Genomic DNA, 11390 nt, shown 5'->3' with positions numbered 1-11390 from the left:
AATTTTAAGTTCACTATTTAGAAATATTTAATTTTTAAACTGTGTTTTATTATATCTTATTATTTTATATTATTCAAACGTCTTTAACAACTATCCATATTTGCTCTAAGGTTGGGAATAAAAAAATAAGCTTGGCAAATTTGTACTTTTATTTTGCTTTCTTAAACCGGAAATACATCTAAATCGGATTAGACCTTTGAGTAGACTGACCTCTACTGTTAAAAGTTTTTATAGTACATGTTTAGACCTATACATGCCGCGTAGAAAGGGTGTTTAGATAATCAGTTACGTTTCTTTTTGCTGTCTTTAAAGTTTGTTTCCGATAATCTCTAATTTAAGAAAGACTAATCTATTATGCATTGTGTCGGAGGCTTGAATTGTTACAGAGGAATTTGCAGGTTGTATGCTTACATTACATCTAATTTTATTCATAATATTAATTTATTACTAAGGACTATATTATCTTAAACGCTAACACATTACGGGAAGAGTGTTCAATTTGCAAATATAATTGTTACTCACCACAGTGTTTTGTGAAGTTAGTGATTATGCTAAATTGAAGACAATGGATGCAATGGACTGTTGTGAAGTTAGTTTTTTGTCTGTGATTATTGGCATAATGTTTACATTTGTGGCTATAATTATATCATTCACAAGTTTATTAAATAAACACATGCATATTAAGATGGTTTTGAAAATGCCCTTAATTTACAAAAAAGTGCTTTAGTAGTACAGTAAGATATGTTTAATAATGACTTCAAATTCATAAAAGAGACACTTCACTTGCAAAATTCATTTTTGTTTGTGATGTCAGTTTACTTAATTATTTATACACAAGTTCACATGTGTCATTTATTCATTGGTATTTTTTATGCTTCTTTAATACAGCACAAAATATGATCCCTAAAGACTGTCAACATGTGGATTGGTATGCCCACAGTATGGCCAGGTATTCTGCTGTCAAACCTGACATTTCACACCTTGCCTTCCTTTCTTTATATTCTAGACATGTACAGAGCATAATAATAGTCATGACAGAAGTAATAATATATTGATTATTATTTATCCATTTTTGACAGTTTCAGCATTGAAAAGCTCTGGTCATTGTGCATCTGACTCTTTAGCCTCAGACGTTTGACTGTAGATACCGGCTTCTTTACTCCTGTCTCTCAGCTCCTGTAATATCTGATTAAAGTGTTTAAGGTTTTGCTTCAGCTCCTTCAAGTCTTTTTGAACGTCTTCCAGGATGTCGAGTTTCGACAGTTTCCTGTCAATCGAGGCCAGATATTTTAAACCGGTCTCTGTGATGCCTGAAATTTCAAAATTGATTGGGCTTGTGTTACTGCATTCCTCTTCCTTAACATCTTTTACAGTTTCCTGCCACACCATTTCAAAATAAGAGTCTATGAATTCCTCTAGCTCTTTAATGTTACTATCACCCCATTGGTCAATTAAGTCCTGGAGGCTTCCTGATTGGACAAAATCCACAAACGCTCTTTCTTTTGCAGTTCGAGCTGTGTAATGCGTACACCTCCACTGAAGACGGGGCCACTCCCGTGATCTGGTCCTTAGTGTTCGTAATTTATTTCTTGGCTGGTCATCTGGTGTAACATTGAGCACAGCTAGAGAGGGTTGTTCAGGTTCTTCGCTTCTATTCACACCAATAAATGGATAATTTTGATGAAGCCATTCAGAGGTGTTGCGCATCACTATCAGTCTTTGACCAGTGGTTCTGTGTGATAAATTCCCATTATGTAATTGGATACTTTTACAATCCAATGCTTGATTTTCACCAAAAGTTTCAGGCAGCAAAGATCTGGAGAACCCAGTCTCTCCTGGAATGTAAAACATTGAAACAACATTAAACATCCATTCCATTATCATTGGCAGTGTATTATATTACATTGTATCTAGAAACGTAATAAATCTTGCTGTTAGGAAATTATACTCTAAATAATGTACATCTGAAAACCTACCAAGATCTGGGTTATTCTTTGTAGAAGAGCAGCTAGGAGTTATTGGTGTTTCTCCCATCTGTATCTTCCTATCAAATGCTAATTCACCATCCACCAAAGGCCGTTCAATTCTCTTTTTGTTCACAGCACTGTTAAGGATCTGCTCTAACATCATCTCATCTATTTTCTGCATCAGCTGTGCGACCTGAGTGCAGCCATCTTTAATTTTGTTGTTAAAAACATGATATCTGTTTCCACATTTCTCCACCAGCGTTTGGAGCGCATCTCCCTCACTTTCAATGTACTGCTCCGTGCTTACATCTCCAAGCCAGTCTCCATATGTAAACAACACAATGGTGCTGCTCCATGCTTTGTCACCCAGAGCTTGCAAATGACTTTCAGCTGCTCTCAAGTTCCTGAATGTAAATGAGGAGCTGGCGTTGACCACCAGCAGTAGGACACAGGTCACAATGTTATTGAGAAGTTCCTTGTTAAACTCTGAATCTGAACACTCGGTCGTCCAGCCTGGTGTGTCCACAACTTCGACTTTTTTCTCATAGATTATAGCAGAACCCCTAATGAGATTTTGTCTGTCAGTCTCTTTTACCTCATTACCCAAAATGCATCTGGAAGCAGAGGTCTTGCCAGAATGTTTCCCACCCAGGAGAATGACTCTAATGACTTTGGGTAGTGGTATATGTCCTGGTAAAAAAAAAAAATTACTGTTAAAGGAATGTTCCAGGTTTAATACAATACAACAACGTTGGAGTCTTTGTTTAGTAGCTGTATTTTTTTGAAACATGTATTCATTGGCCCTGCTTGAACTGTAAGTGCCTTACTGTAAGCACATAAAAAAAATGTTTTTTGCAAAAATATGCAAACATTTTTAGATCAACATTTACTTAAAGAGCACCTACTACATTGCTAAAACATCTTTATTTTGTGTATTTTCTGTAATACAATGTGTTCGCATGTGGTTCAAACAAAACACATTATTTTCCGGACTATAAGTCACACTTTTTTAATAGTTTTGCTGGTCCTGCAACTTATAGTCAGGTGTGACTTATATGTAAAAAAATTCATTCATACTGACTTACATGAACCAAGAGAAAATATTACTATCTACAGCCACGAGAGTCCGCTATATGCTGCTCCTGTATTTATTTAATTCAATGGATTCATTGATGTGGAATGAGTTCGGGAGCTTGGTGAACTTGATTGTCGTTAGCTTGTTATGTTAATTTAGCCTATTCAGCCTCCCAGGTATGTTCTTGTGTTATTGTGTATTGTGCAAATAACTTTTAATGTTACATTAACATGTACGGACACCTGTTCAGCCTGTGTGCTATTGTTTAGTTGAATAACTTGCCTTTCCAGATTAAATGTCTGTTCTTGGGCTTGGATTTTGTGAAATAATTTTCAAAAAAATGCAACTTATAGTCCAGTGCGACTTATATATGTTTTTCCTCAGCATTTTTTGACTGATGTGACTTATACTCCAGAGGGACTTAAAGTCCGGAAAATACTGTATTTTCCACATACCTTACATAATTGCTGCTCCTTTATGCCCTGCCTTCCTGAAACACTTTGATTTTGTACAAAGCTCATAATTCTGAAAAGCACGGTGTCTTCTGATTGGCCAGCTAACCAGTACGTTGTGATTGGCCTGAATAGCTCTGTCGTCAGCCGGAAATGTGATGCTCCTTACCATATTTAGAAGATTAGCTAACAATGCAATGCTGAAAGGAGTTAATATCATACTTACTACCTTATCAATAAGAGCTGAATCTGATCCAGAAAATGCAGATGATGCAAATTCTAGTAAATTCTTTAAATATGAAAACATAGACTACTTAAAGGCTGTGAGTCAGAAGCAAGCGGAAATATGATAATGACAACTGTGTCCATGTCATAAGGCCCAGGAAGTAAACTATTGCCTACAACCAAGTGTGTTTGTTGTAGTTCAAGAAAAGAAGTTTAAGATGGAGTCGATAACTTGCGTCATTGTTTACTTTGGCATTTATACCTTTTGCATATCGTTAACATGTACTAATACACACTTACACGCCAAATGATGTGTAAAATCATGAATCGGAAAATAGGTGCTCTTTAACACACACTGGGTGGTACCTTTTCAAAAAACACAATTTTGTACCTAAAAGGACATTCCCAGTGACAAAAAGGTACTTTTTTTACCTTTTTCTGAGAGTGTATAAACTGTTTTGGACAGTTACCTCTCAGCATTTTGTTTCAAATTATTTAAAGACGCTGGATGTCTACACCTAAAGTTCTTACTGTATCGTACCCTTGAAAGCGTTCAAGCTTTGTCTTTTCCCCTGCACATTCTCACGCCGCAGTTGTACCCTCTTTGCCTCTTCTTGCTTTCTCCTCTCAAGCTCTTCAAAAATACTCTTATCTATTTTAAAATGGCTCACACCAGTCCCCGCCATCATGTCCTCTATCTTCTCCAGCAGCTCTGCCACCTGAAACCTATTACCAGGACTCTTGTTGTTCATAACATGATAGCGATTTCCACATCTCTCCACAAGCCACTGGAGCGCCTTTCCTTCACTCTCTATGTGCTGCTCAATGGTTGTGTCACCGAGCCAGTCACCATAGGTAAAGAGCAACATAACATGTCTCCAGATATCCTTACATATAAGCTCCAAGTGCTCTTCAGTGGCCCTTCTGTAGATCTCTGTGAAGGACCTGTCAACCCGCACCACCAAAATAAAAGCATGGGGACCAGGTGGACACAGGTACACGCTGTTGACTATTTCTTGTTTGTCAAAAGCTGTAGAGTCCTGGGTCAAGTAGTTCATCCACCAACCAGGTGTGTCCACCAGTGTCAGCTGTTTTTCTGCCATTGTGCATGTTTTCATCATGCATTGCGTGGTTCGCTTTTTGTGTGTAAACCTTTGGTCACTTCCTACTGCTAGAATGCTGTTTCCTGTCGAGCTCTTCCCTGACCCCTTTGCTCCGAGCAAGACAAGTCGAATGTTTTTGGGATGATATGAGCGTGCTTGGAGGAAGAAGATAAAGAGTTATTTAACAGTACAATACAATAAAGGTTAGCAATGCAGTATACTGAACTCACCTTTTACGTTGGCTTTTTGATTTTGTATCCTGATCAATCTCTGGTGAGCCTTGAGCTCCACTTCTCTTTTTCTTTGCTCCATCTCTTGTAAAGTCCTTTTGTCCATTTCAAAATAACATCTTTCATTTCTTTCCACTATTTGAGTGATTTTCCCCATTAGTTCCATTACCTTGGTATCATTGCATGTTCTTTGGATATCAAAAAACTGAAACCTTCCACTGCATTTCTCCAGGAGCCACTGAAGAGGTTTACCAGATGCCTTAACATGATCCTCAAATGATTTATCTCCAGAGTTTTTGCCCTTCGTAAACACAACCAGAGTGTGACTCCACACCTTCTCTCCGAGGAGCTCTAAATGCTCCTCTATGGCTTTCCTGCGCTTTTCTATGAACAATGAGTCTGTTTTAACCACCAGGAGGAAGATGTGAGGACCCGGGAGACTCAGGTAGATGCTGCGTCTGATTTCTGTTCTGACAAGCTCAGGAGTGTCTTTTGCTGTGAAGTCACACCACCAGCCTGGGGTGTCCACCATAATGACATTTCTTCCTTGAACCTCAACTTCTCTTTTCAGACATGTGGTTCGCTCCTGGAGGATGAACTCTTCTTGATTTAAGATTGTGTTTCCCACAAGGCTCTTACCAGAATTTCGGCCTCCGAGAAGGACGATCCTCAATTCGGACAGACAGTGCACATCACCTTCAATAATGGACAAGTCTGATATGATATTATGCGCAGCTTAGGTTAACATGCAGTTTTTTTTTCAAAATACATACAGAAATATTTTCATTTTCCTTAAACAATAGCTTAATATTTCACGCGAAGGACCAGACTGTGAAATTGTGATATTTAAATTATATCCTAAAATCAAAGATGTGCAGAGCTTTTACAGTTTTAATAAATAGTGTAGTTACATCAGATAAATTATGTAACAAACACCATAGTTAATACAGTTGTGTGTGGTTGGTGATCAATCAATCAATCAATCAAGCTTTATTGTCACATGGTCACAGGTACCAGCGAAATTAACCATCAACCTGTCCATACATACAATACATAAAACTGACAAGAGGGTAGACAGAACAGGTCAACAGGGCATTAAGGAAGAACTACAGCATTATATCAGGGAGGGGAGGAGAAAAAAACAAAGCCCCAAACTATGCTCCAAAGGGAGTACAGTGTGGGAACAGGGAAAAACACCTCAGCAACATAAGCACATAGTCAGTACACCTTACAACATGAACAACACATGACTTGCAACACGTTAGGGGTGTACTTTAATATAGGAGATAACTATAACTAAAAACCACGTGCTTACTTTAAAAAGTAACTTATTTAACTGTGACTTCTTTAAACAACATCACAGTTAACAGTACCTGATCATGTTAAAAAATGAACTGATTTTCATAAATAAAAAAAATCACTTACTTTCATTATGAGAACATCTTTTTAATGCCATATTGATTCATGTCAGTGTTTCATTCCAACGATCAAAATGCTCATTATGTTTAGCAGTAGCTATGAGATCTTATATATTTCACAGATCATTATTGTAGTTTTCATGCCAGGAGTGGCCAGTACTGAGTCTTAGCAAACTATAGTTACGTGTGTTTTGAAACAATGTGTTATGTCGACCTGTTTCATGAGTCTAAAGTTTGCACTGTAATAAACCAATCCCTAATGTAAATGAATGCCACTCCCTCAAATGGAAATAAACAGAACTGAAGACTATTTAAGGTTAACTTTAACAGTTTTTGTTTAACTCTCACTGAACCTTGTATTAAATCTGTGTAATATCTAAAAGGGGAAGGACATGATACATTTAAACAAGCTAGACATCCATTGGCTGCAGATGTCCTTGTGCAACTTTGATGGCAAAACATTTTTACTTTTTTAGTGGTGAGATGCACAGCAAACTAAATATTCATGTGCCATTTGAAAATATAAAAATACGACAAATCATAGCCTGCAATAATACATTACAGCGTTAAATAGGACCTTCACCTGGGTGAATATTTGAAACATTTAAATCCCCTATAAAGACATACAGCTATTTACAATGAAATGCTCATTTCTGTTATCTAATCTTAAGGGAGAAAGATTTCAATGTAATTACTTTGCAGTGTGTTTTTATGTTCATATGGCCTATATGCAGTAATCTAGATATCTGTTTTACTGCATTCATGCAGTCAAGAGACAAAAAGCTTATTTTTCCAGTTTTAGTCATGGACAAAAAACTAAGAAAGACTAAACGAGAAGAATGAGGAAAAAATGAAAAACTTAAAGAATAAAGGTGTAATTCTGATAAATGCACACACAAAATAGCAAAGTGCCACAAAAGACTAATGCATTATGTGATTGTGAAGATGAACATACAGTACAAAGGAAAAATTTGATAACACAACAAGGAAATGGGGCAGAGAGCTGGGAACATATAAAAAATAGGACAAAGGGAAAAACTGTCAGGTGGAAAAACTAAAGCCATTTTAAACTCATTGTTACTGTCAGCATATTTGAAATTTGAGGCTTTGCTAATCAAACCGTACTTTTTATCAGTTGATAACACCATTATATTTTTGTCATTGTTTTCAAGAAGCTTACTGAAGATTGATCTGACAAAAAAAGAAGGGCAATGTTCAAAAAACAGATGAACAGTTAAGGCTTAAACTGACAAGATGACAACAAAGAGCTTCCATCTCAAGTAAATGATGAAATACAGCCAAACAAACAGGAAAACACAGATAAGGAGCTTCTTCAGAACCTCTATAAGACAGGAGATCAAAGAATTAGCAATAATGTAGAAAGTTGGAGAGGCAACCTGAAACTAAATTTGACAGAGTCCCGAGGAGACAAAGGATGTAAGTAGCACTTTTTTGATAAAAACATAAATATGCCTATGAAATTAATATAAGTTTTGGTTACTTGCACGTCTTGATGACGTGAACTGTATTTTTCCCCAAGTTATCACTCAGAGCTTTATACTCATCTTTTCAAATGTTATTTAAAATTATTTAATTACATACAGTAATATTTTTGTAATACGTAAGATTAGCATATAGAATACATGCTGTTTCAGTTTATCTTCTAGATCAGATTCTCAAACATTTAGGCTACATAATAATACCCTCTGGGCAGCACACTGCTCAATGGGTAGCACTGTTGTCTCACAGCAAGATGGGTTGGGTGGTCTTTTTGTGTGGAGTTTGCATTTGTGTGTTAGATATGCAGAAATGTGTTATCATTTCAAATTTGGTCACGTGTCTTTCCCGCTCTTCTTGGCGCCGGAAGTTGTCGCCGCGCTGTTTCCTCTTGGTGATTGTCACTTCCGTATGCTCGTATTAAGCAACACGCCGCTGCTCGACATACATACGTACACACACTAAGTTCAAACTGCTTATAAAACCCAGGATTTTCAACTGCGTAATGCATATCAAAACAGGTGAGGGGATTATTTTAAGTCTATAAGGCTCACTTAATGTTAGGTTATTTCATTTGTTTAGGTGTTTTAAGGTGTGTGCCGGATCGCGTCGAACCATGATCGAGTCTTACGAAACTTTTACTTTGAAATATCTCACCGTCTTTCAGTAAGATGCCTAAGTCCAAATAGGATATTTATGTATTATTTTGTACTTGGCATGAAATCGTACAAGCTTTAGATTTAATCGGACGGTTTGTGATTTTCTCCTGGGCGGTTTAAAACTGGTTGTTATGGGCGCTAAAGATCCAAACATAAGCGGCCTGCTGTTAGCCGTTAGCATCTAAATTCATTTAAATTAAATATTTTGTTGTTGTTGTTTTTTATTTGTTATTTGTAATCAGATTGTGAGTAATCAGAGTGAATTGGCAAACACGCTTACTCTGTTGTTAATCGATAAGTTGTTAGCAGATATCTGTTTCTTCTGTAGGCTGTTTTTTTACTATAAACTACGAGATTTTTGAAAGGAAATGGTTTTTGAAGTCATTAATTTGAAAATTTAAAATAATAAATGTTGCATGTAACGAGGAAGGATATATTTATGGTTGTGCCTATATCAAGATATTTTTGGTTTGGGCCGGTCTGAGCTTGCTAATGCGAATGGGCGCCGACTAGAAATTTCCAGCTATCAGCCATGGTCGACTCGAGACACGTTGTTTTGTTTTCATTGGATCCTTACACACTGGTTTTACGACAAACTATTTTTGTGTCTTCTGTATAATAGTAACTAACAAATCTGTTTTTTGTGGGAGAAATAGTTAATTATATTAGAAGAGTTAAAATTGTAGCACAATGTCAGTAAACATAGTCCAGTTTCATTCACTTGGAAACCAAAGGAAAGATGACATTTTGTAGAAATTTCTGCTTGTCAGTTATTCCCCAACATCTTCATAGCATGAGATAATTAGTTATTTAAATAGATAGTTATTTTAATTTGTTTTTATTAACAGGTACTTGGGAGTCAAGCAATGGAGTGTGCGAGTCTGATCCCTTGTGTGATCCAGCCGTCCTAGTGTCACCTCCTAAACCAGAACCACACATCCGGAACCGGCGCCTCTCCCCTGGCTCTGGCAGCTGCGGTGGGGGAGGAGGAGGAGGCTGTTCCTCTAGGATGGATAAGCCATTTCATCAGGCTTCACCGAGCAGTCTGAACGGTTCTCTCAACGGCACTGGTCACACCCAGCCCTTCGCCTTTAGCCGGGACAGAGAGCGGCGTGCCCCGAATAAAGGAAGAAGTTTTCGGAGAGACGGGCCAAGACCAGGGCCTCGTTCAGATGAGAGAACCTTTAAAACCGGTCAGAGTCAGATACAAAAGGAAAGATGGGTAGAAAACAGCTTGTCTTTGCTCAAACCCCCACCTGCCTTTCCGGTTAAAGACAGCCCAGCCAAGCTGCAGCCGGCCGTAAGTTATGCCTCTAAGGTGAAGGCAGGGGGAGGCTCTCCAGGGGCAGCAGAGGAACCACCGGGTATTGGGGTTTTACTGCAGAACCAGTGGGGACTTAGCTTCATCAGCGATGGCCCGGCGTCAGATGATGCACAGGCCAGTCCACCGAAGAGTCCAGATGTCCACCCAGTTGCTGGCGAGGTTATTATAAAACCAGCCCAGTCTTCTTCAGATCCTTTAACCATTCAGTTCCCAAGAGATACAGAGAGTTCAGAGGAGCTTTTGCTTAGCTGTCGCCACCTGGAGGAAGCATTGGAGTATCACACACAAGGTAAAACGATACAGTTATGGATATTCAAGGAATTGTGTAATTTGTGGTTTGTTATGGTTGTGCATTATGTCATCTGCTTAACAACTTTGCCTTATTTTTGTTTCACAGAATGGAACGCAATATTACGGAAACAAAAACGAGGTATTTTTTTAACCTCAGTTTTTTGGGATTTTATGTTACAATAGTAGAACATAATATAAACAGCATGTTAGACCATTACTAACTGGTTTATACTGTTTTCAGATCCAGCAAAGGTTGTTTGGTACAAGGATGCCCTGGAATCACCAGCCTAACACACACTAACACATCTTGAGCAAAATCACACTCATACCCAAACACACATACACGCACTTCACTCAGGTTATCTTTCCCACAACATTTATACCAAGACACTTCAGACTTTTCCCATTTGAAGATAGATGTCTTGGACTTCTCGGTTGCCTTACAACAGTCTGCCTCAGGCGCAGAGTCCCTCTGCACACCTCTGTCATTTTAATGGTGGCGAATTGTCGATTTTAAAAAAAATTGTTACGGAGCTGCAATTTTATTTCAACGAACTGCAGTTTTAGAGTTAAGAAAGTCCTCTTTTATTTCTCCCTTGTTCCTACTTGTGTGCGAGTGGTTAAATCAAGCACTTTTTGACCTGTAGTTGAACATGTCATCCATTTCTCTTGAAGACTGAGCTCATGTTTAGAGCCAAATCCAGAATGTTTTCACATCAGTCTTCCCTTCCTTAATAATCTCCTCTTCCCACACAAATTGTTTCATATGAAGTTTACAGAGGTGCAGCTGGCACATGATGGTAGCACCTTTAGATGTCTATTGGTCTTAATGCTGTTTTTTAATATATATATATATTTCACCCAGATTGAATGTCGGTCATAAGTCCTAATGGAAATCCGTTGCTGTGTATGACCTAACTTTTTTTTTTTTTAGAAACATACAAATAATTTACACTGGAAGATGTTCAGAGATTTAATCGAACAGTGTTGCATAGTAAAAATTAATAAACTTTATAAAACATTTAGTGGTCTCATTTTTTCATTGTCCAACAATATGTTTGAAATTAAAATGCTATTTATTATGCTGACATAGCTGTTACTGCTATAATTACTTCTTTTGCATGAATAAAGTTAAGGTCATTTATTTTT

At 37.6% G+C, this 11390-nt stretch overlaps 2 protein-coding genes across 2 annotated transcripts; one reads left to right on the top strand and one right to left on the bottom strand.

Annotated features, from left to right (window-relative positions):
- Positions 1-979: 979 nt before the first annotated feature.
- LOC135747021 (GTPase IMAP family member 8) lies at positions 980-6508 on the bottom strand. The gene is made up of 5 exons (XM_073813983.1): positions 6478-6508; positions 5053-5787; positions 4261-4977; positions 1904-2657; positions 980-1816 (listed from the first exon to the last, which is right to left on the bottom strand). Exons 1-5 carry the CDS (start codon positions 6506-6508, stop codon positions 1102-1104), a joined length of 2952 nt encoding a protein of 983 aa, XP_073670084.1. The 3' UTR covers positions 980-1101.
- A 1834-nt stretch (positions 6509-8342) lies between these two features.
- On the top strand, positions 8343-11262 carry LOC135747086 (uncharacterized). Its single transcript, XM_065265747.1, has 4 exons — positions 8343-8488; positions 9475-10239; positions 10348-10380; positions 10483-11262. Exons 1-4 carry the CDS (start codon positions 8473-8475, stop codon positions 10530-10532), a joined length of 864 nt encoding a protein of 287 aa, XP_065121819.1. The 5' UTR covers positions 8343-8472; the 3' UTR covers positions 10533-11262.
- Positions 11263-11390: the final 128 nt, after the last annotated feature.

This window comes from Paramisgurnus dabryanus, chromosome 1 (assembly GCF_030506205.2).
Source record: "Paramisgurnus dabryanus chromosome 1, PD_genome_1.1, whole genome shotgun sequence".
Taxonomy (NCBI): domain Eukaryota; kingdom Metazoa; phylum Chordata; class Actinopteri; order Cypriniformes; family Cobitidae; genus Paramisgurnus; species Paramisgurnus dabryanus.
This window is presented reverse-complemented; position numbering and strand designations above follow the sequence as displayed.

Bases quoted from the DNA above. Each gene is read 5' to 3' on its own strand.
- LOC135747021 (XM_073813983.1), bottom strand. From the start codon at position 6,508: ATGGCATTAAAAAGATGTTCTCATAATGAAA. The intron at 4,978-5,052 runs GTGAGTTCAGTA...TCTTCCTCCAAG, and splicing joins TCAAAAAGCCAACGTAAAAG to CACGCTCATATCATCCCAAA. The intron at 2,658-4,260 runs GTACGATACAGT...TTTTTTTACCAG, and splicing joins AAGCTTGAACGCTTTCAAGG to GACATATACCACTACCCAAA.
- LOC135747086 (XM_065265747.1), top strand. The intron at 10,240-10,347 runs GTAAAACGATAC...TTTGTTTCACAG, and splicing joins ATTGGAGTATCACACACAAG to AATGGAACGCAATATTACGG. The intron at 10,381-10,482 runs GTATTTTTTTAA...TACTGTTTTCAG, and splicing joins ATTACGGAAACAAAAACGAG to ATCCAGCAAAGGTTGTTTGG.